Source organism: Zootoca vivipara, chromosome 16 (genome assembly GCF_965207765.1).
Source record: "Zootoca vivipara chromosome 16, rZooViv2.hap1.1, whole genome shotgun sequence".
In the NCBI taxonomy this organism is placed as follows: domain Eukaryota; kingdom Metazoa; phylum Chordata; class Lepidosauria; order Squamata; family Lacertidae; genus Zootoca; species Zootoca vivipara.
The window spans coordinates 41120276-41147053 of record NC_142599.1 but is presented as its reverse complement, the minus strand read 5'-3'; the positions used below and the strand labels follow the sequence as shown (position 1 = coordinate 41147053).

The window sequence follows — 26778 nt, the reverse complement described above, 5'->3', positions numbered from 1 at the left end:
TTAGGAAAAGGCTGTAAGTGTAATATGGGTAGGACCAGTGCTTCCCCCCCCCCCAAGACAAATACAGAGAAGGAAAAACTCAAGAAGAAGGTCAAGAAAGAAGAGGAAAATCAAGGAGGAGGAGGAGTGGATTTGTAACCATTCAGTGGATTTGAAACTGGCTGGCTGACCGAACCCAAAGGGTGCTCATCAATGGCTCCTCCTCATCCTGGGGAGAAGTGACTAGTAGGGTGCCACAGGGTTCTGTCTTGGGCCCAGTCTTATTCAACATCTTTATCAATGACTTGGATGATAGGCTTGAGGGCATCCTGAGCAAGTTTGCAGATGACACCAAATTGGGAGGGGTGGCTAATACCCCAGAGGACAGGATCACACTTCAAAATGACCTTAACAGATTAGACAACTGGGCCAAATCAAACAAGATGAATTTTAACAAGGAGAAATGTAAAGTACTACACTTGGGCAAAAAAAATGAAAGGCACAAATACAGGATGGGAGACACCTGGCTTGAGAGCAGTACATGTGAAAAGGATCTAGGAGTCTTGGTAGACCACAAACTTGACATGAGTCAGCAGTGTGATGCAGCAGCTCAAAAAGCCAATGCAATTCTGGGCTGCATCAATAGGAGTATAGCATCTAGATCAAGGGAAGTAATAGTACCACTGTATTCTGCTCTGGTCAGACCTCACCTGGAGTACTGTGTCCAGTTCTGGGCACCACAGTTCAAGAAGGATACTGACAAGCTGGAAAGTGTCCAGAGGAGGGCAACCAAAATGGTCAAAGGCCTGGAAACAATGCCTTATGAGGAACGACTTAGGGAGCTGGGTATGTTTAGCCTGGAGAAGAGAAGGTTAAGGGGTGATATGATAGCCATGTTGAAATATATAAAATGATGCCATATAGAGGAGGGAGAAAGGTTGTTTTCTGCTGCTCCAGAGAAGCGGACACGGAGCAATGGATTCAAACTACAAGAAAGAAGATTCCACCTAAACATTAGGAAGAACTTCCTGACAGTAAGAGCTGTTCAGCAGTGGAATTTGCTACCAAGGAGTGTGGTGGAGTCTCTTCTTTTGGAGGTCTTTAAGCAGAGGCTTGACAGGCATATGTCAAGAATGCTTTGATGGTGTTTCCTGCTTGGCAGGGGGTTGGACTGGATGGCCCTTGTGGTCTCTTACAACTCTATGATTCTATGATTCTTAGGCGATTGGTCTGCTTAGCTCAGTATTGCCCTCATTGACTGACAGTAGCTCTCCAGCAAATGCTCTGCCAACTGAATGGTGGCAGTTTCCAAAAGAGCAGTTAAGACTGAATGCAGGTTTCAGGTTGCAAACAAACTGCTCAACTCCCCTCTCTTGAGCTATATATATACCTGTACACCAATGGCTCCTAAGGACTCTTCTCTGCTTAGATCTATGAGTTAGGCAGACTCCTAGAAGTTCAGCAAGGAAACTGACTCACTTTTATTGACTAATCAGCTGATCCCAGATGACCAATTTGAGCCCTGCTTTCACTTTGCCTGCTTTCTTGGTGACTTTGTGACTTTCTCCCATCTTTGGTGGGATTTACCGTCACTTTCATGACTTGTTTAAACACAGCCCTGAGCTTTGCAGCATATGCAGAGTCATGGCTGCAAAATGTGCCGGGAAAATCTCCGTGGTCTGTCTTCTCTTGGGCACTTTTATCATCTGCTCCTTCCCTGGTAAGTTCTGCAACTCTTGCTACGGTAGATTTGTTAGCTTGTTGAAGGGGGTCAAGGTTGTTGAAGAGGGTTTGGGGAGTGAGGTTTGCCATGAAAGAGGAAGTGGGGATGGCTGTCTTACAGCTGAATGAGGCAGCTCAGAGAAAGTGCTAGCTCAGTTAACAGGAAGGCGCTTCTGCCCATAAATTTTAAACATGTGCAAACAAATCAGAAAGACTTATGCAAAGATTTCTGTCTTTCACTTCCAGTGCTTTGATGTAACTTGCGGCAGCTCCGGAATAAATAAACCACTAGCATTCCACAAAAGGGAACAATATGGAATGGAAAATGGAGAAAGCTTACTCTGGAGGGTAGATTCAACCAACAGATTCAAATGACAAGAAAGGAGATTCGAATTAAACATTAGGGAGAACTTTCTGATGGTAAGAGCCTCAGAAGGTGGTGGACTCTCCTTCCTTGAAGGTTTTGAAACAGAGGTTGGATGGCTGACCATTAGTTTGGAGGTCCCCATCACTTAGTTGTAGCTCTCGCAACCTGGCCCACTCTTTGGCAATGCTGATGGGGACACTTAAGGAGCCAGCTTCTTCTTCTTCTTCTTCTTCTTCTTCTTCTTCTTCTTCTTCTTCTTCTTCTTCTTCTTCTTCTTCTTCTTCTTCTTCTTCTTCTTCTTCTTCTTCTTCTTCTTCTTCTTCTTCTTCATTTTACTTGTATTTACAAGATTTACAAAATTGCAAAAGTCATAAACAATAAATAAACCACATCAAAAAATACACAACCAAATGGAAAACAATTTCCACATAAATCTAAATCTAAAACTAAGAATACAGCATTAATATCACAGTTTAAAATGACATAGGTAAAAAAACAACAACAGCAATTTAAAAACAAAAACAGAGCCCTCTGCCCAGCAGCAGCGGCAGCAGTCCTTTGTGGAGCCTGCCAGCCCCGCCCTAGTCCAGGTGGTGAGCGGCAGGACGGGGACCCTCGGGCGCTCAGTAAGGGAGTCCTCCTCTCATCTTCCCATCGTGTGTATTCTAGTAGACGTACCGTACATGTCTTGCTTTCTTAATTGGTTGTCATCCCTGCCACAGATGACGTGGGGTCCAAAGAGCGGAGGACTCCAATGAAGAATAGGGTTAGCAGGAGAGATCCCAAGGAAGCTCCAAAACAAAGATGAAACTCCATTAGCAGCTCAGGACATTGGGGGACGTCAAGAGGGTAGCAGACAGTTCACAGGCACCAGGGGAAGGAGACAGAGAACCAGAGGTGCCCCATCTCTGCAGACATGGTAGCTTAGGTCATTCTCTTACAAAGAAACTTGTCCAACTAATTTAGCAATTGAAACCTCTATTGCATTCTTTGTTTTTTTGAAATAATTTTTATTTGATTCAAACAAACAAATAACATGTAACAAAATCATTTCTAAATCCATATACAGTGGTACCTCGGTTTAAGAACAGCACTAATGCTAATATTCAGACCATCTTGAAAACATGCAACAATATCATGATATGCTGCTCTATCTGATATAAAAGAAGCATCAATATTTGGAACTCCCCCCTTCACTTTCTCACTTTCTCCTCTTACTTATTTTTCCCTTCCTGAAAAACACCTAGGCCTTGTAAGCAGTCAGGTACCAAAGACTCCTACGATTCTGCTGAACAAGATCTTGGGAGAATCTGCCTTGCTTCCTGTACATATAACCTCAGCCAATACCGTGTCCATAGTTAAATGGATATTCCACCCTCGAAAAGGTGAGGCAAACGACCTCGGACGATTCAGCGATGGGAAATGGGTGCGGTGGAATATGAGTGACAATTTTGGGCAGCGTCTGGAAACAGTTGATGGCTCCATGCTGAAGATAAGCAACTTGGTGGTGAAGGACAGTGGGGTCTACAAGGCTCATGTGACATTTTCCACAGGAGTGACTGAAACACACACGTTTGGCCTCACTGTCTATGGTACGTACTTGTTTCAGCATCTCAAACTTACTGTAAGGATGTGGGAGAAATTCAATCCCGTTCACTTTCACCTGCCTAGATGAAAGACCACCTCCTCCCTTACAGACTCTTTCAGGTGTTGAGATTGGCAGAGGGGGGCCTTCTTGGTAGTCCTGCCATCCTCAGAAGTTTGGGGAGGGTGGTCCGGGGTGGGTGGGGAGAGGGCTGTAACAAATTGACATAGTTTTGAAATTTCCCTTTTTCTTTTAGCCTGGCTTTGCAAGGGTTAAACCCACATCCTGCCTGATTGACTGGACATTCTAATGGAGGCGGGTCTGCTTGGAGCTTAAAAGGAGGGAGGAGCCGTTTTGTCGGTTGGAGAGTACAAGGGAGTGGGAGCGTGGGTGGTTGCAGGGTCAGGGTAGTGTAGGGTTTAGATAAGGAATAAGCAAGTTCCATGTTACGTGTTTGACAGCAATAACTTATGACAGTAACGAAGCTTGAATCTTTAAAGCAACCATTATGAATTTTTTTTTTTTTTATAATTATTTTTATTAAAGATTTTCTTAGATTACAAAGGTAGTGCAATGTCTCGGTTTTTTTTTTCATGCATCATTTTTACACATCAATTTTTAACTTGTTGAGACATTATGAGGAAGGGGGGAAAGGGGGGGAAAGAGGTAGGTGGGATGGGGAGTTGGGTGTGGTGGATTGCCGATGTTTCTGTTTTTCTTGATATGTGTAGGGGTTCGGCGTCAGCGTCGTTTGTGCAGGTTCTCTGTTGTTTGTTCGTGCTTCTTTGTTGGTGAGAGAGGTCAGGATGTGTCTTAGAATGTGGTTGTTTGTTTATGGTTGGCTGTGATGATCCTTAATTTCTTGCGTGAGTGGGGAGGGAGGGTGTTTTGATCAAGTTAGCCATATTGATTTGTATGCTGACGGTAAGTGTTTGTCATTGTCCTGTTGGGTTGTATAAGTGATGAAGGGGAACCATACTGGGGTGAAGGTGTCTTCTTCTGTTTGTCCCCGTGTCAGTTTCAGCTTACTGGTCAGTTTTTCTAGCAGGGCTGTTTCCCATACAACTTGGTACCATTGGTCCAAGCCCACTCCCGATAAGTCCCTCCAGTGCCTGGCTATGATGCTTCTGGTTGCTGACAACAGATGGATTATAAGTTCTTTATGATTTGCGTGAGCGTTGTTATCTTGAAAGATATTTAGTAAAACCAATTCTGGGGTAATTTCTAGCACTTGCTTAGTTATGTTACAAATTTCTTGCATGGATGTCTTCCAGAATGATTGAATTTTAGGGCACTCCCACCACATGTGGAGGTACGTGCCTGTGGAAGTGCATCCTCTCCAACATTTTGATGAGATTCCTGATCGTATTAGTGATAATTTTCGTGGAGTCAGGTACCATCTGTGAGTTAGTTTCAATGAGAGTTCTTTTCTTTTCATTGATATAGATTTGAAAGGGGGTTTCGACCACATTTTAGTCCATTGGGTAGGGTTGATTTCATATCCTATGTCATCCTCCCATTGTCGTTTTATCTTGTCCAGGGGATCTATGGGATTCTGAATCAGTATCTTGTAAATTGCAGATACCATCCCTTTTCCGTGTCCTTTTGGCAATTGGAGGAGGCTTTCGAAAGCTGTCAGGGGTCTAGTTGCTGCTGGTTTTACAGTTGGGTTGTTCAGAAAGGCATGTAGTTGATGTTGTGCTAACCAGGACATTGGGATGTCTTCTAGTTTGTCCTGTATTTCTTGTGGTGACAAAGGTTTGTTGTCTTTATAAAAGTCTATTAAGCGATGTAAACCTTTGGTTTGCCAGGTCTTCATCTGGAGGTTTTGTGCTGCATGATGGAACAAGGGATGGTAAGCCAGGGGAATTAATGGGGATGGGGATGGAGATAGTTTACTAGTTTCTGCTTTCCATGCTTTGAACATGGTTTGTGTGTATCTGTTGAGTGTTGTGGGAATCTTCCTTAATTTGTTTGGGAGAAATGGATATGCTGTGGTGCAGATATTTTCAATTGAGTCCCTCTCCAGATGTACCCATTGTTTTGTCTCGTCTTGTAGTATATATGGGATTATATGGCGTATTTGGTTGGCGTTGTAGTATGTTTCTATGTTGGGGATTCCCCATCCTCCTACTGAGGTGGGGAGGTGAAGGTATTTGGTGCCAATCCTTGGTTTTTTATGTGAGAAAATAAAAGAATGTAATTTTCCCTGCCATTTGCGAAGTTGGGTTGGGGGGATCCAGATTGGGAGGGTTTGGAATAAGTATGTCAGTTTTGGGAGGGTGACCATTTTGACGATGGCTATTCTGTCTGAAAGAGTGAAACTCATACTGTCCCATTTCTTTAGGTCTTTGTTTATTTGTCGCCACATGGGCTTGTAATTATGGAGGTATAATTTATTGAGGTTCTTGGTTATTTGTACCCCTAGATATCTGAATTTGGTATGACAAAGTTTTATTTTGGTGATATTAGTAAGTTCTTTTTGGATATGGGGAGGGGTGTTGAAGCACATGGCTTCTGATTTTCCAAAGTTTACCTGTAGGCCCGACACCATTGCAAATGTGTTGAGTTCTCTGATTAGGGAGGTTGCTGTATTTAATGGGTCTGATGTTGTGACCATCAGGTCATCTGCAAAGAGCCCTAATTTATAATTTTTGCCTTTTATTTCCACTCCCTTGATGTCTGTGGCTGCTCGGATTCGGATTGCTAGGGGCTCCAAAGCTAGGATGAATAGGAATGGAGACAGCGGGCATCCTTGTTTTGTGCCTCTTTGAATTGCTATGGTGTTTGAGTCCATATTATTAATTCTGCATTTTGCTGAGGCTTGGGAATATATTTGTTTGAGGATTTGTAGGAAGTTGGGGCCAAATTTCATGTTAGTTAGTACTGCTAATAAGTATTTCCACTCCAAGCAATCAAAAGCTTTGAGGATATCTAGGGACATAATTGTCAGTGGAAGTTTAGTTGCCTTACTGTGGTTGATTAAGTTTAGTAGTTTCCTGATGGGGTCTGTAATATTGCGACCAGGGACGAAGCCAGTCTGGTCTGGGACTATTAAATTGCCTAGAAAGATTTTTAAACGATTGGCCAATATTGATGTGAATATCTTGTAATCCTGATTTATTAATGAAATTGGGCGGTAAGATTCTACTTTGAGGTTGTCCTTTAATGGTTTTGGGATGGAGACTATTTTAGATTGATTCCATGTTTTGGGAATGAGCCCCCCTTTCATGATATCATTGAATAGGCGTATCATGTAGGGCATCAGGGGTTCTTTGAATTTTTTATAGAATTCTGCCGTGAAGCCGTCTGGGCCCGGGGCTTTATGTGGTTTCAAGTTTTTAAGGACCGTATCTATTTCCTCAGGGGTGATAGGGCTGTCCATAAATTCCTGTTCCTCGTTGGTTAAGGTGGGCATGGTCAGTTCTGCCAGGAATTTTCTAATTCCCTCCTCAGTTGGGTTGTGAGAAGTGTACAGATTGGAGTAGAATTCTGCAAATTCAGAGGTTATTTCTTTCGGGGAAAATGTCACGTTGCCGTCTTTTTTGGCGATGCAGTGTATTCTTGTTTTAAGTGCTTTTTTCCTGCATCTATTTGCTAATAGTCTGGAGTTTTTCCCTCCATACTCATAGAAGCGCTGTTTAGAATATAAAATATTGATCATTGTTTTGTTGATTTCTAAGGAGTCTAATTCTCTTCTCTTTTGTTCTAGAAGTTTAAGTAGTTTTTTGGAACCTGTTTGTTTGTAACGTGATGAGAGGGCAGTGATGTCTTGTTCTATTTTGTTAATTTTTGAAGAGGTTTGTTTTTTAAGGAGTGCTTTCTCTTTTATGCAAACTCCTCTGGTCACCGCTTTCATAGCGTCCCATAAGAGGGGGGTATTTATATTGTCTACATCATTCTCCTTAAAATAGTTTTGGAGAGTTTTTGTGATACTTGCTCTAATTTGGGTGTTTGTGGTTAGAATGGGACTGAAAGACCATGATGGAGTAGTTTGCGTTTCTTCACCTATTTTAACAGTGACTTCTACTGGGGCATGATCTGTGATTTTGATGCTGCCTATGTTTGTTGATTCTACCAAGGGGATCAGACCCTGTGTGAGCAGGATGCTGTCCAGTCTGGACGTTGTACCATGACGTCCGGACTGGAATGTGTGGGTGATGTCTCCCGGGTTGTGTTCGCCCCAAATGTCATAAAGACCCCTGTTTTTTAACATTTTTAGTAACTTGTAAGAAGCCTTAGTTGTTTGGGAGGGAGGGTTGAGGAGGGTTGCCTGTGAGTTTACAGGATGTGTGTTTTCCAGAGTTATGCCCTTAATATTTAAGTTAAGGTCGCCTCCTAGAATTGCTTCCCCCTCAGAGAAAGAAAGGAACTTGTTTAGTGTTTTTTGAAAGAATTCAAGTTGTCTCGAGTTAGGGCCATATAATGAGCCGATTGTCAGTTTAATTTTGCCATCTAGTATTCCTTTAATGAAAATGAATCTACCTTTTTTGTCCTTTAGGACTGTTGTGGCGTTGAAATTTAAGTCCCTACTAATTATTACAGCTACTCCGCGGGCCTTTCCTGAGCCTTGTGCTACCCATTGTTGACTAAAACGAGGGTCATTCAGGAGTTTGTTCCCTTTGGGTGGGTTGTGTATTTCTTGTAGGAAGGTGATGTGTGGTTTCATGGTATTTATGTATGAGGTGATACGTTTTCTCTTGATTGGGTTTCCCAGCCCCCTCACATTTAGTGTGATTGCTTTTAAGCTAGCCATCTTGTTTATTTATTCTGTAGGATGGTTCCTTGCCAACCCGTTTGGGTTGTCCTATGTCCCTCACTTCGTGTCGTGTATTGAACCATTGGAGTTGCGCTGACTTATGATGTGGCAGGTGGGGGTTCAATGGGATCAGAATTAGAATCGGGTTAAAGAGTGGGAGGTAAGTTATAGAGGGTTTCCTATATGTAGTCATATAGGTGTTCGTTTGGGGTATTTTGGACCTTTTGGCGATTAGCCGGTTGGTCCTTGGTCTCGGCTGATGTGAAGGGCTGTACTCAAGGACAGGCCTTCCCCTTTGTCGTTTGTGACAGGGGGTGATCAGCGAGACAGTGTAGAGTGGTTTTATAATGGTAGCGTCAGGTATAAGGTTCGTGAGCAATGTTGCCAATGTTAATAGCAACATCACTGATGTGTTAGAGTGTGTGTATGTGTTGGCGCGCTCTGGTGCCACCATGTTGTTGAATAGGTATCATGTTTTAGCCTGATAGTGAGTTGTGTTATGGATGTTGGGGGAGTTGTTTTTCTCTTGTTTGGTATGAAAGGGATACTGGAGATATAAGTTGTGGTTGATGGGGAATGTGATTGAGGTTATCTGGACTGGTGTTGGGGTGGGGTTGGGATGGGGGTAGGTTCTATGGAGGGGTGGTGTTGGGGGGGATATTGATGATGTTAGTTATGTTCAAGGCCTATGGGGAGGGGGGGAGGGGAATCACCAGTCTTGCAGTTCGAGATGTTTTCCAGTTGCCTCATTCAGCTATGGTTGTTGTTGTAGTAGCAGTAGTAGTAGTAGGGTTGTTCTTCAGTGATGTTTTGGGTCGGTTGATCATGGTTTGGCGTCCTGTGGAGAATGTTCGGTAGAATGATTTTGTGCGCGATGGTAGATGATTGAATCGGCGAGTCTTGACGTATTGCTTCTGTTGTCTCTTTCCCCTCTTTACTTCCATCCATTCATGTACTGTTGTTCCATTTTCTTGATCTCGGCTGTCACTTGGTAAGTCTTTCTGTTGCTGGTTCGATGGAGGGTCGAGCCCAAGGTTCCTCAATAGTTGTTGGGTTTCCGTTTCGTTGGTAGCCATGTATTGCGTTGTATCGGTTGCCACGATGAGACGGAAGGGAAAGCCCCAACGGTACCGAATCCCTTTCTGCTGAAGAAGCTGAGTGTACGGACGTAGGCTTTTCCTCCGATTTAGGGTGTCCTGGGATAGATCTTGCAGGACCAATATGGAATTGTCTTTGTATCGGAGGTTGGTTGAGTTCCTGAGGCTGTTCCATATCTCCTCCTTTTTTCTGTAGCGTGAAAAGCACACTATGATGTCTCTTGGGTGGGCACCAGGTTTTGGCAGAGGTTTTAGAGCTCTGTGTGCCCTTTCCAGATCGGATACCTCGAGTGTCAGATTTGGGATTGTATCTTTCAACCAGCTCACAATTAGGTCTGCTGGGCTTTTCTCCTCAGCTTTTTCTGGGAAGTTGCGGAAGCGGATATTGCAGCGTCTGTTTCGGTCTTCGATGTCTGCTTGTTTAATTCTCAGTTCTTCGTTTTCTCTTTCCATTTGGCACAATTTCTCATTCATGCGTGTGGTTTCATCCCGGTATTGCTCTATTGTTCTTTCTTGCAGTTGATTCTTCTTTTCTAGAGCTTCCACTCTGGAGGTAAGATTGCTGATTAGTAGCTGTATAGGGGTCGTTGCGTTTTCCACTGCAGCTTCCAATTTACTTGTCATCCTCTCTTCCATTTCTCTTAGGTGTTGTAATATTTCATCATTTTGAGGAGGTGTTGCGGTCTCAGTGTTTTTTGTCATCTTTTTAGTTGGTGACACCTTCATCTCCTTGACGTTTTTGGTTTGAGGTTTGTTTGGCATTCTCTTGGAGTGGGACGTGTTGCGATTAGAAGTTATGGCGATGATGATTTCTGGGTGTTGGATAATGGATTAATCAGGCGTTGTTGACTGGTGGCTTCTGCAGAGCGTTCAGTTTAGGCAATCATTTGTGTCATGCCTTGGCAATGTTATAAAGACTTCTCTGAGGTTGTCGTGTTCGCCTCAACAGTGCTGTCAAAGCGGTGGTCAGGTACTCAGAGAGGCGGGTAGACCAATGGACAGATAGACAAAAAACAAAAAACAAAAAACAGGTGAGAGCAGACAAACAAACAGGTGGGGAAAAGAAAGAAAAAAGAAGAAAAGGGGGGGGGTTCAATTCAGAGACGAGCAAAAGAGCACTCCAGCAAGCAAAGAAGGTATAAAACAAGAATAGGGGTGGGGGGGGGGGTGAGAAGTGAGGTAGGAGGGGGAGATAGGGAAGAGATGATTAAAGGGGAAATTGAGTGACTGGGAAGGGGTTTAAGGGGAAGGTTTATGTATTGGAATGAGGGGAATAAGATAAAGGTAAAATAGGGGTGTTTGTTGTAGAGGGAGGTGATAGATGGGAGGAAAGGTTTCCCTATTGGAGACAAGTTGATAAACAGACTAGATGGAGGGGTTCGATTTAAAAAGAAAAAAAGAAAAGAAAAGAAAAGAAAGGGGGGGGGAGAAGGGACCGAAAAGGAAAGAGAGAGAAAGAACAGAAGACAAAGGTGGAGGTGGGAAGTAACAAGTGGAATGGAAGGTAAAAATAAGGAGAGGCTATGTAGGGAGGGTTAAGTGTCTGGGGAGGGTTTTAAGGAGTATTATGCAGTGAAGAAGAAGGAATAATATGAAGCTAAGGTAAAAAAGGTTAGGAAGGGTAGAACAACAGCTTTAAAAAGGTAAAAACGTAGTAAAAGGACTGGGAACTTGGGGGGGGAGAAGACGTTGGTATTGTCTTTGTTTTGTTATTTTTTAAAGGATTGAAGTGTATGCAAAGAGTGGGTGGAAGGTGGAGGGGGTAAATGGTAATAATACTAAGATATAGGTTAAAGAAAACAATTAAATAAATTATTATTAATAATAATAATATATATTTTTTTTTAAAAAAGGGGGGAAGAGAAGGAAAAAATATATATTTCTATTTATTATTTTTATAGGGGAAAAATTTTTTATAAAAAGGGGAAAAAGGAGAAAAGAGAAGTATATATATAACTTATAAAAATATTTAAATATATATTACAAATAAAATCTAGGAAAAAAAATATTTATTTATTTATCTTTTTTTTTAAAAAAAATTTTTTTAAAAAATAATTCAATCAAAAAATAAAATAAATTATTATTATTATATATATATATATTGTTAAAAAAAACAATACTATATATATATTATATATATAGAGAGAGGAAAAAAAAATATATTGAAAAATATAGGAAAATCGAGGCCTTTCCAATGGGCCTCCCTCTGGGCTCCTGGCACGCTAGACGGCGGGAAAGTGGGCTCAGGTCGGGCCTAGGCCTAGTTGCGTGTCACCTCGCGGCCTCAGTCCGTCCTACCTCTCCCGGGTATCGGCAGCTGTAGCGGCGGTAGCGGCGGCTGCTCGGCGACGGGACAGCTATGTTAGGACCTCTCTCCTTCCCCCCGCACCCCCCGCTAGCCCTTGGGTCTCCCCGGACCCGGGGCTCCGAGCAGCTGGGCGACCTCGGTGCGGCAGCGCAGCAGCAGCAGGGAGGAAGGATGGCAGGTCCGGGGCTCCACTTTCCAAGGGGCTCTTCTCCCTCTTCAGATCTAGCGCGATGGCAGTGGTGGCGGCAGCGACAGCAAAAAGGTCGGGGCTGTTAATGGCTCCTTTTCTTTTCTTTTCTGTTTGAGGTCCCGGCGTGTCGCAAGGTGGGAAATCCCAGGCCTCTGGGCTCTGGGGTTCCACCTAATTAACAGTTGACGGTCGGTCGGGCGCCCTCGATTTTAATCTGCCGCGTGCGCTAGAGTGGGGGGGCGATCTCTCGGCCAGTCCACTGGACACCCCTCGGCACTCACGCGACAGCAGCGGCGATCTCGGCGGCTCAGGAGCCGTTTGGGCAGCGCAAACACTTCGGCCGCCTTCAGGAGCTCCGTGGCGCCGTGGCGCCCACCATTTTTCCTCGTCCACCTCAGCCAACCATTATGAATTTGAGTTAATAAACTTTCATCTTTTATGTGCCAAGGAGAAACCGTCTTTCTTATTTCCAGCAGAGTATCGAAAGCAGTATAGGTGGAAGCTCTTTAAAAGACAAAACTTCCCTCAAGAGTGGCGTCAATAGTTTGTGTCCTTGAGTAACACGGTATAGGCTGAAGGTGGACGACCCGGTGTGTCACTAAGTTTTTAGAGTGAGGGATTTCAAGCCGAGGGAATCTAATAAGATTGTTACAATCACCCTGAAAAGACAATTATTGCTTTTTTCAGGCAAGAGGGCATTCTGGTTTATCCTCTGGCCTTTTCAGCATCACCAAATCTCAATTCCAGTCATATCAATCATCTTGCTTGTGTTCTTGGGGGTCTTCCTGTATAGGAAAATCAACAAAACGTCAGACCCCAAAGGTAGGAAGCATCTTTTGTTACTCTCTAGTACATGTCAACTGGAGTTGGGTTGGCCAATTATGCATTCTTCTTTCCCTGGCTATCCTGAGAGATCCGTGCTTGTTAATCTTATGGAATAGCACATTTCTGCCGTTGGGGCCAGCGATGCTTCTGAATGTCAGCTGCAGGAAACAGCTGGAGGGGAGAGTTGCTCTTGTGCTCAATTCCTGCTTGCTGGTTTCCCACAGGCATCTCATTGGCCTCTGTAAGAAAAAGCTGCAGGATCAGACTTCCGGTTGGTCACGACGCCATCAGGACAGGGGATTCTTCAGCTGAGGAAACCCCAGCGCTTTGAAGTAAGGGGGTACCGCAAGATGCTGGATTAGGTGGGCCCCCTTTGGCCTGATCCAGCAGCTGGGCTCTTCTTATGCTACTATGTTCTTATGCACAAGCAGAAGTGTGGATGAGCCCAAAGTGGAAGCAAGATGCCTGTCGATCTGGTAGTGTACAGGATTTGATTTATTCCTGGTTTGCTCTGCAGCCTCAAATCTTCAGGATCTGTTTTCTTAGTGTGTGGTTGGCCCTGCATTATGAAGCCTCTTACATTTCTCTTTCTGCCTGTCTCTGCAGGTTGACGAGAATAGAGAACGCCTCTCTCTCTCTCTCTGACAATGACTGAGCTGCATCAACCCTCACTCCCCCCCCCCCCCAAGAGGAGACATTCCGGGGGGAAACATTCCTTTGGGAGACTGGGTGCATTATGGCATTTTTGCACAAGGTCGCTTTCTGAATAATACAAGTTGTTGGAAGCTACAAGTGAGGAGAGTGTTGCTGTTGCGCTCACGTCCTGCTCTCGGGGTTCACAGTGGGGCATTTGGTTGGCCACTGTGAGAACAGGATGCTGGACTAAGTGAAGCTTTAGGCTAATCCATGTTACTGGGAAATTGGAAGGGGAGGTGAGAGACCCCCCCCCCAAAAAAACCCCTTCCTTCCTCACACTACAAGGCAAAGACTAAGAGCCTCCGCTGCACATTATTCACTGATAAATGTCTCTATGTACTGGCTCAATGGGAAAACTTTAGAAATTCATATAAAATCAGTCCAGTGATGGATTTGCGCCATTCCAACATTGTTCTACTCAGAAGGAAAATCGCTAGCAGGGGAGGAGCTTGGGACGTGGGTAGGGGCAGCCATAATTGGCTCCACTGCCTGGGTGATAATTGCTGGCATCCTGGCACCTGAGTGCCAGACAGGTAGTCATTCCAAGAACAATCCCAAACCCAACCTTAGTGGATTGGGGTCTCGGCTTAACTTGGCTGGGAAAACAAGAAAATGTCAATGCTTACCTTTGTTTCACCTAAAGATTGCAAGGGGGAGGTCAGGTTTCTGCCAGAAGATCCCTCCCTGAGCCGAGGGCTAGATTGAGATTCAGCGCTGAGGTCCTTCTGGCGGTTCCCTCGCTGAGAGAAGCAAAGTTACAGGGAACCAGGCAGAGGGCCTTCTCGGTAGTGGCACCCACCCTGTGGAATGCCCTCCCATCAGATGTCAAAGAGAAACACAACTACAGTCGTACCTTGGGTTGCGAACACTTCGGGTTACGAACAACCCGGGTTACGAACTGCGCAAACCCGGAAGTATTTTCGGTGCGTGTGCGTGTGCAGAAGCGCCGCGCACATTTGCGCATGCGCAAAGCACAAAAATAGCGGAAATGGCGCTTTGCGCATGCGCAAAATGCCCTTTTCGGGTTACAAACTTTTCGGGTTACGAACTGCGATCCGGAACGGATCGCGTTCGTAACCCAAGGTACCACTGTACCAGACTTTTAGAAGTCATCTGAAGGCAGCCCTGTTTAGGGAAGCTTTTAATGTTCAATAGACTATTGTATTTTAATATTTTGTTGGAAGCTGCAAGCCGCCCAGAGTGGCTGGAGAAACCCAGCCAGATGGGCAAGGTATAAATAAATGATGATGATGATGATGACATAGTTATGACAAATGTATGATGCTTTAGTAAGGGTGTTATGGGTAATTTGGGAAACTTATAAAAAGGGGAGCCTTCCTTTGTTCAGGGCTTCTTTCTGCTTCTTCAACGTAGTAGTTTGAAGTCTTGTTGCAATAATAAAGATCAGGCCTACTGGCTGCTGTTTTGCTTCTCTAATCTTGGCTGGAGTCTTTGTTTGACAATCCAAGAGAGCTGGGAAATTCCCCCTGTAACATCCAACAAAGCACTTCCTGTGTTATAATGATGAATGACTTGTGTCAACTGATACCTCCACATGGGGGCTCTCTGCAAAAGACAACCATGTAGAGCATGATCCCAATGGGTGAGAGGGAAGACCAGCATGATGAAATGGGTAGTGCAGTTATGGTGAGAATGCAGCAGCTTCTCTGAAGACAATTCCATCAAGTCATGATGGCTGCATAATGGCTCCCGTTTCAGAGGCACCAGGCCACTGAATAATAATGGGGAGCAGAAGTGGGGAGAGTTATCAGGCCCCCTTTAGCCTGATCCACTTGTAGGGCTCTTTGCATGCTCTTAATACAAGCAAGCAATGCAAGAGCAGAAGTCAGTAGATCAGACGCCAACCTAACAGCCAATAAGGGAAATCTAAGAACTGGATAGGAATTTGTTACAAGCTGTACGTATGTTTGAACCCACATGCATGTCTGGCATGTACAGTATAGGAACTCACCATAACATGTTTAAAGGGAATGGAAGCTTTTGTGTGGAATCAGGGTGTGTGTTCATTTAAAATGTGTGCATGCTTTTAATCCATACACCCAATAAAGAGCTTTTCTACAAAAAGAGTTGTTTACTACACGGAAATGAAAGAGGGGGAGTTTACGAGTGCTGCTTCAGACAGCGAGGTAACAGGCGTTACCATTAACATCCACACAGCTTAATTCCAAACAGTTAAGGATCCCTAAGTACCCAGAAGTCTTAGAGAAAGTGATTGCAGCCATGTGCCATAGTAACCACTAGGGATGGGAAGGTATATACCAAATCTTGGAGGAAGAGGAACGCTAAGAGTTAAGCTTAACTTCTGAGAGTTAAGCTTCCTACTTCAGATTCCTGTGCCAGCAAGGTAACAGTCTCTCACCCATTCCTTGGTCCAGCAAAGTGTTGGGTTGGTCCATGAGACGCTTGAGGAGCCAAGAGGGAGTCCCATTGCAGCTGTGAGTTAACTAACCATTGAAAATCTGAGGTTTAAGTATACTGAAACGTATACCTGTAGAGAGTCAGTGTGGTGTAGTGGTTAGAGTGTCAGACTAGGACATGGGAGATAGGGCTGGGTGATATTAGGTTTTCAACATCCTGCCATATCGCCAGGTAACATCACAATATAGTGAGGGCTGTGGGTTAAACCACAGAGCCTAGGGCTTGCTGATCAGAAGGTCGGCGGTTCGAATCCCTGTGAAGGGGTGAGCTCCCGTTGCTCGGTCCCAGCTCCTGCCAACCTAGCAGTTCGAAAGCATGTCAAAGTGCAAGTAGATAAATAGGTACTGCTACAGTGGGAAGGTAAATGGCGTTTCCGTGCGCTGCTCTGGTTCGCCAGAAGCGGCTTAGTCATGCTGGTCACATGACCCAGAAGCAGTACACTGGCTCCCTCAGCCAATAATGCGAGATGAGCACCGCAACCCCAGAGTCGGTCACGACTGGACCTAATGGTCAGGGGTCCCTTTACCTTTACCTTTATAGTGAGGGATACATCACAATGTCTGAAATAAGGAGGAAGGAGGAAATAGGATGGGGAGAAGCAGCCAAGATACATCACCCAGCCCTAGTATTGGCCCCACACCTGGGGAACAGAGGGAAAGGGGATTGCGAAGTCGGACAGGCATGGCACTGTTCACACAAATGAGGAGTCCCGGCCCACATTGAAAACCGCAAGGCACTGGGTTGAAACTGCCACCGCTCTTGCCACCGCCACTGCCTGGCATGCGGAGGGAAAAGGAAGGAGCACTGGCTCAACCATCACGAGGCATTGTGGTGAAGATGCTGCTGCCCTCGCTGCTGCCAGTGCCCAGCCTGGGGAGGAATAAGGCAGCCCACCCGCTCAGCCAGAGAAGGCGGTTAAGGTGCCAGTAAACCCCACCTGCAGTATACTGCCTTGGTCAAAAATCGGGTCATCATCATCACGCTCTGGCCCTCAAACTTGTTCTGGACAATGTATCAGTACATCTCCCAGACCTACTGGGAGTCCCAGGTTCAAATCCCCACACAGTCCTGAAACTTACTGAGTGACCTTGGGCCACCTCACAGGGTTGTGAAGATAAAATGGGTGTGTATGTGTAGACCCTTGAAGGGCTCCTTGAGATGCAAGTGCAACAAATGAACAAACCTTTGATTCTTCTAACTTTTATGGAGAGAGGGGGAAAGGGGCTTCTTTAGTGAGCGAATAAGGTAACCCGTAATCCTGAGAACCATTGTTTGCTCCTTCTAGTGCATTGTTGTTTTGTAAGATGAGTTTGAAGTGAAGAGGACCTGGCCTTCATTTTTGGAAGACCACATCCACATTTCTCTAGTTCCTGAATAACGAACTTATCTCAAAAGATATTTCCATTGTCTTTGTCAAGACCTGTTCCTGCAAACAGGAGGAGGGTTATTACATTTTTTGGTAAATACAAGGGACACACACACACACTCTTAAAATACACGACTGGTCAGAAAAATACTTTCATGAAAGTAACCAAAACCTTAGAGCAGCAGCAAAAAACATTTCTAAGAAAGTGATCAACACACAGGGCCCTTCTGATGGAGCAATCTGCCAGTTTTGAGCTCTCTCAGTTTCCAATCTTCCTCACTGCACCTTTCTCTCCAAGGAGCTCAAGGTGGTGTACATGGTTCTCTCCCAGCTCCTTTAATCTCTACAACAACCCTGTGAGGTAGGTCAGACTGAGGGGTAGTGACTGGCCCCAGTGAGCATCATGGCCGAGTGGGATTCAAACCCTTATCTCCCAGGTCCCAGTCCAACACTCTAACCACTACACCATACTGGCTCATTTCAGTGTACATTTATCCCACAAAAGCTTGGTTCCATTTTGCCTAATTCCCCCCTTTTTTGCAAGCAAATTTCCCTGAAGAGCATGTGCTTTGGTATACAGTATTGATTCCCTGGGTATATGCATTTTTCTGCACCCATTCCCCTAATAAACACACACACACACACACACACACACACACCCCTATTGGCCATGCAAAAATTCTCAGAAGTGTGAGTTTTGGAGAAAAGCTGAGTTTTGGTTCACCTGCTGTCATCCCTTCTGCTGGGATGTGCAGCCATCACGTCAGCTTTTATCTTCTTTGATCTGCTACCAGGAAACCCAGGGCCAACACTTCTCAGACTGGGGTGAGAGGGCCTCACCCAATTGCTGCTTCTGGCAGGGAAGTGAGACTTAAGTGTCAAGCTCGGGGGCTGAAGAGGAAACTTGTGGTTGGTTGGGAGGCCTGAAGGCAACACAGGAGGGGCTGAAGACTTGTGCAGAGAAGGAAGACCTCACACAAGAACCCATTTCAGCACTGCGGGAGGAAGGTACCGTAGCAGAGAACGGAGGCAGAGGCAAGGATGGAAACCCACAGCACCCAGCTCATGCTTCTGCTCGCCATTCTCCAGTTCCCAGGTGAGCAGTGGAGAAAAGGGAGACAGGAATCCCATGGCCAGCCCAGTGCCTAGCAAGACCTACCTCCCCTGACAGAGGCTGGTTTCTGGATCCCAAGTGGGGAGGGAATCCTCTTTGTTGCACTCAGGTCCTGCTTGCTTGCAGATTTCCTTTGGGTCATCTGGTTGACTGTTATTGACTGGGCTAGATGGGCCCCCTTGGGCTTTATCCAGCTGCTGCTGAAAGACTCTTCTGATGTTCTCAGGACCCAAAACAGTCAAGGGTGCTCCTCATCTCCAGCGCAAGTCCTTAGTGGAGTGGTGCATCCCGATGGAAAGAGCCAGGGGTGGTTAGATTGTTGGACTGGAGCCTGGGAGAGACCAGGGTTCGGATCCCCACTTGGCCATGAAGCTCCCTGGTTGTGACATTGGAGCCAGTCACCATCTTTCAGCCTAGCCTACCTCAGAGGGTAGTTGTGAAGTTAAAATGGGGAGGAGGGAAAGCATGTACACCACTGAGACCAAGGAAATTATGGTAGCTTCACCTGCCTAGCTGGCAGCCATTCTCCTGAAATTCAAGGACCCCCCACCCCCACCCCCAACAACAGCAGCAGCAACTTTGTGAAATGGGAATCATTCTGTTGTTCCAAGGAAAGCGAGCAGCCGTAAGTTCCAAGAAGGTTTTGACATCTTCAGATTTTCAGACTTTAAGAGAAGGATTTTCGCTTTCCATTGTAGGGAAGCAAAACTGCAGGGTTTACGCAAATCAAAAGGTCACAGATAAGATGGAAAAAGCTAAAGGCATATAAAAGAGAATCATTAAAAAGCAATTAAACTCTAATAGAATTAAAACAATGGACAAAAGGGTTTATTAAAACTCAGATAGTAAAAACAGCACATCAATATTTAAAGCTGCATCATTGAAAACAAAACAAAAAACAGTCTATAGTATCTATAGCTTTTAATGTTTGATGTTTTCTTGTGAAATATTTTGTTGGGAGCCGCCCAGAGTGGCTCAGGCTATCCAGTCAGATGGGCAGCATATAAATAATAAATAATAATTATAAATAATAAAATGATCATTGTTATTACAGTGGGGACATACGTTTTCTCTCCCTATAGTTATTATTACTATTATTAATTACTGCTGGCATCCATTATCACTATTAATTATTACTACTAGTAGTAATTATTACTAGTAATTACTGTCACTATTAATTATTATTACTATTGTAGTAGTAATAATAAATAATAATAAATTTTATTTATACCCCACCCTTCCCAGTCAAGACCGGGCTCAGGGCGGCTAACAACAAGAATATCAAAGCAAGCATAAAAGAAACAATTCAATTAAAATGCAGATTAAATACAATGTTAAAATTCAATTTTAAAATTAGGAATCTACAAGTGGAATCTCATTTAAATATCTGTAGGATAAAGCCTTAGGGGAGGGTAACACTGGGGTCAGACTGAGTCAGTCCAAAGACCAAGCGGAACAGCTCCGTCTTGCAGGCCCTACGAAAAGATGACAACTCCCGCTGGGCCCTAGTCTCCTGAGAGAGAGCGTTCCACCAGGTCGGGGCTAGTACTGAAAAGGCCCTGGTCCTGGTCGAGGCCAGTCTAACCACCTTGTGACTCGGGATCTCCAGTATGTTATTATTTGTGGACCCTAATGTCCTCTGCGGGGCATACCGGGAGAGGCGGTCCCGTAGGTACGAGGGTCCTAAGCCGCATAAGGCTTTAAAGGTCAAAACCAGCACCTTAAACCTGACCCTGTACTCCACCGGGAGCCAGTGCAGCTGGTAAAGCACTGAATGAATGTGGTTTGCTTTCATTTCTTATTGGCTTCAGGTGCTGCTCATTTTCCTGCGCAAGATCCCCCCAACCAGCTGCACAGGATTCTCGGTGGGTCAGTCTTGTTTCGCCTAAATATACCCCCCCTGAAAAGAGTGGACGAGGTTGAATGGAAATTCACCCCCACTGGGGTTCAGCCACTCCTGGTTGCCGAGTTCGCCGAGGGGAAGCTGAGGAGACCACATGCAAACGACAGTTTTGGACCATGGGTAGAAATGGTTGATGAGACCACGCTGAAGATGAAAGACCTGACAGTGGCGGACTCTGGAGTGATGGACGTCCGTGTGAGGTTTGCTTCCTCAGCGATTGTGGAATACTCCTTCCGCCTCATGGTCCATGGTAAGGGACTCTATCTTCTTTGCCTATCTCACAACCAAGTGAGGAGTTAGGATGGCTATCAATCTTTTTGTGTGCCACAGAGCGCAAACATCTATCGTTTTTATCCAACAGAGCCGGTGCCGCCACCACAAATAAATCACCAGGTCATTTCCAGCACTGCCAATCGATGTAACATGACGCTGCATTGTCGGGCGCCTGGAAAGTCAGATTTGCATTTTTCCTGGGAAAACAGAAACCCACTCAGGACCTCAGAAGCTTTAGACTGGTATCGCCTCACCAACGACGACAAGGATCTTCACCTGTCATGGCGGCCAAACACCTCAGATTCCACTTTCACCTGCCTGGTCAGCAATCCAGTTGATCAGAAGAACATCTCGCTTGATGTTTTCAACATCTGTCACGATGAAGCTCAAGGTCAGTCAAACTCTAGCATGGCCCTGTTGCTGTTTTACAGGTCTATTCTCTGGATTGTTATTGTAATTAAAAAAAAAAAACTTTTAGAACTTTATGTTATGCTTTAATATTTTTCCCCCCTGCAAGTTGCTTAGAGACACTTTATGGAGCAAACAGCTAATCAACAGGATTTATTTGGACTACTTGACCCTTGGGGTGCATCCCAATTCTACAATTCCATGATTCTATGAAAATACAATCATGATTCTAGGTGTCGTTCAAGAATGGTCCTACTCAGAGTAAACCCACTGAAGTCAATGGACATGACTAACATTAATGAAGTTGGAAGGGACCCCCAAGGGTTGTATCTCTTGTTTATCACAGAAACATAGAATTGCAGAGTTGGAAGGGGCACCAAGAGCTATCTAGTCCTACCCCCTGCAATGCAATAATCACAGCTAACAAACCCCTGACAGATGGTCTTCCAACCTCTGTTTCAAAACCTCCACCTACCAAGGGAGCCTAATCCACTGCTGAATGGCTCTTACCATTAGAAAGTTCTTCATAATGTTTAATTAGAATCTCCTTTCTTGTAATTTGAGTCTGATTCCAGTCTTCCCCTCTGGAGAAGCAGAAAATAAGCTTGCTCCATCATTTCAATGGGTATACTCTGAGTAGAACTTAGCTGAATACAGCTAAATATGAATACCTTAAAGTTCATTTTTAGTACATTACAAGCATTACTCAAATCCTGCCAAAGTTTTTAGTTGTTTACTGTGTTCTGTTAAGTACTTTGTAAATTTAGGGCGCACCCTATTCTCCTGATTGCAATCAGGTTTAGCTGTGTCCTCGGACTTCATGGTGAAAGATGGATAAGAAATCTAAACAATGTTAACGCTGCTGCTACTACTAAAACAATAATGCCCTCAGAATAATGTCATGGCCCTCAGAAGAAGCCCTGTAAGGCACAGGGAATGAATCACATTGTACAATACAGTATACTGAATGTTTCCAGTAAGATACAGTTGCGTAGCTAAAAGGGTGGGTCTTGAGGCCACCCACTAAACGAGTTTGCCACGATGTCTTGGGGTGCCGGGCTATGGAGAAATATCCGGGATACCTTAATTTTGGTGGGTGTCTGACCTACTCGGATAAAAAAAACTAACAGAGGATTGCAATCAGGAGAATAGGGTGCGCCCTAAATTTACAAAGTACTTAACAGAACACAGTAAACAACTAAAAACTTTGGCAGGATTTGAGTAATGCTTGTAATGTACTAAAAATGAAGGTAAAAATGGATTATTTTGTGTAAAATAGGGAAAATATATGATGCAGTTGAAAAAGATTGAAAATGGAAACCATGGAAGGGTGGAGGGAAGTCTGAAGATTCAGGGAATCCTAAATGTTGATGATTACGTCTAATGTTTGAATTTAAATGTGTAGTGTAAAACTGAATAAAAAAGATTATATTAAAAAATAGGGTGCGTCCTAAAATATGCAGTATATATTTCAGGTTTTGAAGACCATGCTTCACTGTCTGGTTTATAACCACAATTTTACAAGAACGTAAGCAGCAGATTTTTAAACCTGGTTTTAAGCTGAGCTGAAAGCTGAAAGCTACATTCAAAGTTATCGGTTGCCTCTTTCCACTTAAAATAACTGAATTCTTTTAGCTGTAAAAAAATGAAATCTATGCTAAGCTAAGCCTCCCTTTTTGATGCTAAGCTGACTCTCCAACTAGCTGGGTCTGTTTACGTAAGGATCATTATTCCAGCTTCCCATTTCTAATTGTATGACTCCCCTCCGCACCCCAAATGGTCATCAAACTCTTTCTTAGGAAAGGAAGGGGAGGGAATTACAGGTAACATGAAAATGGTGTGTGTGTGTGGAGGGACTGGGGCAAGCTTTTAGAAGCCAAGACCAAAAGAGGGAGCCTCTCAAAATTGGTTTGAATTGCTAAGTGATATTAATAAGCCTTTTTATTTTTTTTAAATGGTGTGTGTGGGAGAAGAATTTATTGCTGTGCTGAAAAGTGAAAACTAAAATATGAACTCTAAAGGAAGAAGTGAAACAGGAGAAATGTGAGGTTTAACGAAGAGGGAGCAAGCGCTATAAAAGTCATTATTTTGGGAGCTGAAGACTTTCCCAGTTGAATAAATGAACCTTTGCTACTAGCATTTACTGTATTTTTCCATGTACAGTATAAGACGTCCCCATGTATAAGACGACCCCTATTTTTTGAGCCCAAAATTAAGAAATAAATAATTGCAACATATAGACTTACACATGGAAAAATACAATATTTGTTAGGGCTTTAGTCTTGTTTTTAACGCATTTGCTGATTGTGTGTTTTTTAACGCTTTTTAATCATCTGATGTGTAAGTCTCCTTGAGACAGTGGTTTAGAAAGCAATGAATAAAAATTAGAAAGCAATAAGAAAAATAAAACACATCAATTTATTTTATAAAAGGTAACTAATGTTTGATTGTAAGAAAAAAGCTCTCAAAGTGGTTTACAAAAAAGATAAAACAAATTATGAATAAGAAAAAATAACAATAATTTAAGACTTTTGAAAAGTTAAGATAACAATAAAACTTGCACCAACTTTCTGGGCAAACTTATCTAAAGAAAAATGTTTTCCCCAGGCACTGGAAAGTGTACAGTTGAATGCTCTTGCCTGATATAATGTGTTTGTTCTGTTTTTAATTATCTTAGGTGTAAGTTTCATTGAAATAGTGGTTTACAAGATGATTGATAAAACAACAATAATAGTAAAAATAGCAATGGTTGTCTCCAATAAAGTTCTAGACAGAGTAGGCGCACTGAAAGGAATAAGTCCGAATCAGTCATGGATGATAACTTCAATGGATCTACTCTGAGTAAGCATTTTAAATGCTTGGGCAAACAGCAGTGTTTCAGTGGGAGCTAATTTTTTCCTGCCGCCTCATCAGTATGCCAAATTGTGACAAGTAAATATAAGTTAACAGAATTAAGCAGCATTTGGGGGACAGAGTATGGATAACAGTTGGGGTGGGGGGGGGCAAAGGTCTGAAAGTCCACCGTTCTCAATTTTGAAAGACTTCTTCCATCCTCCTCCTCCCCCCCCCTGTAGATGGATGTAGCTGCTTCTCCTGGGTGAGGACTGCCATGGCCGTGGGGCTGGGCCTCCAGGTTGCCACCATCATCTTGTTAAACATTCTGGAAAGGAAAGTTTCAGACCAGCGTTGTGTCGGCGTAGAACCATGAACTGCTAATGTGGAGCCCATGGGTGCCCACCAGTAATTGCTATGGTGGCCTCTGCAATAGGTTTTGATAAATATCTCCTTTTTGAAAAGCCACAGTATGCGAGGGACTGTTTGCTCTTCCTGCTTGCAGTGGCTCAGACTCTCTTACCACAACTCTGCCACATTTGAGATCGGACCCCCCTGACTACCGCCTTCCATTCCAGACAGAGGAGAGGCGCCCAGAGCTTTCATCTGAGAGCATCGTGGTGGCGGCGGCTGAAGTACGTGCTTTTCTTTCCATTGGTGGAGGTGGCTGATGCCACAAAATTTCAAATCCTCCCAGTGCCCCAAAATGTTTGGCACCCCTGGTGTAGTTGGTTGGAAAAGACACCCTGTCCTGTCTGTTGGTTTGCAAATGCCTAGAAGGGTTGCTCTTAGCCACTGCCTGCCTGCATTAAAGAGAGACTCTTTCTGCCCCACATGGCAAGGAACAACAAAGCTTCCCCCACTGGGAATCTCCAGATTGCATTTTAAAATCATGCATACTGAAAATGAATGCCACATCGGATTTAAAAGTTGCTCAAGTTTGTTACTGTATGAGATGGTGACATTTTGCAGTGTTTAGTGGTTTAAGTCAATTGGTTGGTCCAATCGCTGGGAGGTGGTGGGGGGAAATGGTGAAACATAAATGCAACTGATAAATAAACCATGGCAAAGGTTTGAGACTCCTCCAATTCTTCACTCTTGAAAGCAAGGAGACAATATTTATCACCCCTTCAAAAATAATGAATAATAGAGGTTCCCTAGCAGCAACTTTCTGAGCGATCACCATGCGTGTTAGCAGACAACAGCGGAAGTGGAGAACATGCTGTCAGATCAATTTTCACTAGATAATTCTTTCCTCTCAGTTGGTTTCTGGCTTATATGTTTCACACCTCTGGTCTAATGCGACAAAAGGCAGAGAGATGTTTACCACAGCGGAAAGGATGACCAAAAGCTTCTCTTATATAGCTGCAAACGTGATGAACATGGGAACATGATGGATTGGGACAATGGCCCATCTAGTCCAGCACCCTCTTCTCACCATGGCCAACCAGGTGCCCATTGTGGAAAACCCACAGAATCTATGGGATGAACCAGGACTGGAATGCAACTCTCCCTTCCTGCAATTCCTGGCAGCCGTATTCAGAGGTTTTCAGAGTAGGGTTGCCACATTTGGTCAGGCAACATAAGGGGCAGGAATGGGGGTGGGGTGGGGATTAAAAATGGCTGTACCTGTTGCCAAAATGACTTCAAAGCAATCCATTACAATGGGTTGTTTCCAGTGCTGGTTATACTCATAGAGCAGACCCAATAAAAATTATGGATCTAAGTTAGCAAAGCACATTCAGTTCAATGAATCACATTCTCTCCACTTAACTGAGTTTCTGCCTGTCAGAAGAATGGTAAATGCAGAAACCCAGCCAGAAAGAGGGATGGAGATAGCAACCGCTTCTGTTTCTCTTCCTCACAGAACTTTGCATCCAACATCCCTTTCCAAATACAGTGGTACCTCGGGTTACAAACACCTTGGGTTACAGACTCCGCTAACCTGGAAGTAGTAGAATCATAGAATCATAGAATTGGAAGAGACCACAAGGGCCATCCAGTCCATCCCCCTGCCAAGCAGGAAACACCATCAAAGCATTCCTGACAGATGGCCGTCAAGCCTCTGCTTAAAGACCTCCAAAGAAGGAGACTCCACCACACTGCTTGGCAGCAAATTCCACTGTCAACTTTGTACTTTGGGTTAAGAACTTTACCCCAGGATGACAATAGAAATTGCGTGCCGGCGGCATGGTGGAGGCAGGAGGCCCCATTAGCTAAAGTGGTATCTCAGGTTAAGAACAGTTTCCGGTTAAGAACGGACCTCTGGAACGAATTTAAGTTCTTAACCAGAGGTACCACTGTAGCTGCTAATGCCAATTCATACACACAGGCACCTAATCAAATCTGTAAAGCTTCAAAAGGAACTTTTAGGAGAGGAGTACAAAGGATAACTCATAAAGTTATCAAAGTTGACTTAGCTGCACCTGGTCACCCATTATCTGCCAGGGCTTCTTGGATATGCTGCAGTGATTATGTTTATGCACTATGAATGGTGAACATAAAGGACCCCTGGGTGTTAAATCCAGTCAAATTCAACTTTGGGGTGCGGCACTCATCTGTTTTCAGACAAAGGGAGCTGGTGTTTGTCCACAGACAGCTTTCCGGGTCATATGGCCAGCATGACTTAACTGATTCTGGCGCAATGGAACACCATGATGGAAATGAGAGCGCACAGAAAAGCCGTTTACCTTCTCGCCAGAGCGATACCTATTTATCTACTTGCATTGGCATGCTTTTGAATTGCTAGGTTGGCAGGAGCTGGGACAGAGCAACGGGAGCTCACCCCGTCATGGGGATTCGAACCGCTGACCTTCCGATGGGCAAGCCCAAGAGGCTCAGAGGTTTAGACCACAGAGCCACCTGTGTTCCTTAGTCACTGACTGTCAGTGTTGAGCATACTAATAGTCTAACTC

General features: G+C 44.2%; 2 protein-coding genes across 3 annotated transcripts; one reads left to right on the top strand and one right to left on the bottom strand.

Annotated features, from left to right (window-relative positions):
* Positions 1 to 1359: 1359 nt before the first annotated feature.
* LOC118076214 (SLAM family member 8) lies at positions 1360 to 24935 on the top strand. 2 transcript variants are annotated; one of them, XM_088659836.1, is made up of 6 exons: positions 1360 to 1699; positions 3316 to 3660; positions 12695 to 12829; positions 20259 to 20600; positions 20712 to 21014; positions 24106 to 24935. In XM_088659836.1, exons 1-6 carry the CDS (start codon positions 1624 to 1626, stop codon positions 24237 to 24239), a joined length of 1335 nt encoding a protein of 444 aa, XP_088515962.1. In that variant the 5' UTR covers positions 1360 to 1623; the 3' UTR covers positions 24240 to 24935. The 2 variants fall into 2 exon arrangements, with proteins under 2 accessions (XP_088515962.1, XP_034954730.1); XM_035098839.3 differs by lacking the exon at positions 12695 to 12829 and having other exon boundaries at positions 1490 to 1699.
* On the bottom strand, positions 8951 to 10889 carry LOC148683231 (uncharacterized). Its single transcript, XM_088659837.1, has one exon. It carries the CDS (start codon positions 10269 to 10271, stop codon positions 9159 to 9161), a length of 1113 nt encoding a protein of 370 aa, XP_088515963.1. The 5' UTR covers positions 10272 to 10889; the 3' UTR covers positions 8951 to 9158.
* Positions 24936 to 26778: the final 1843 nt, after the last annotated feature.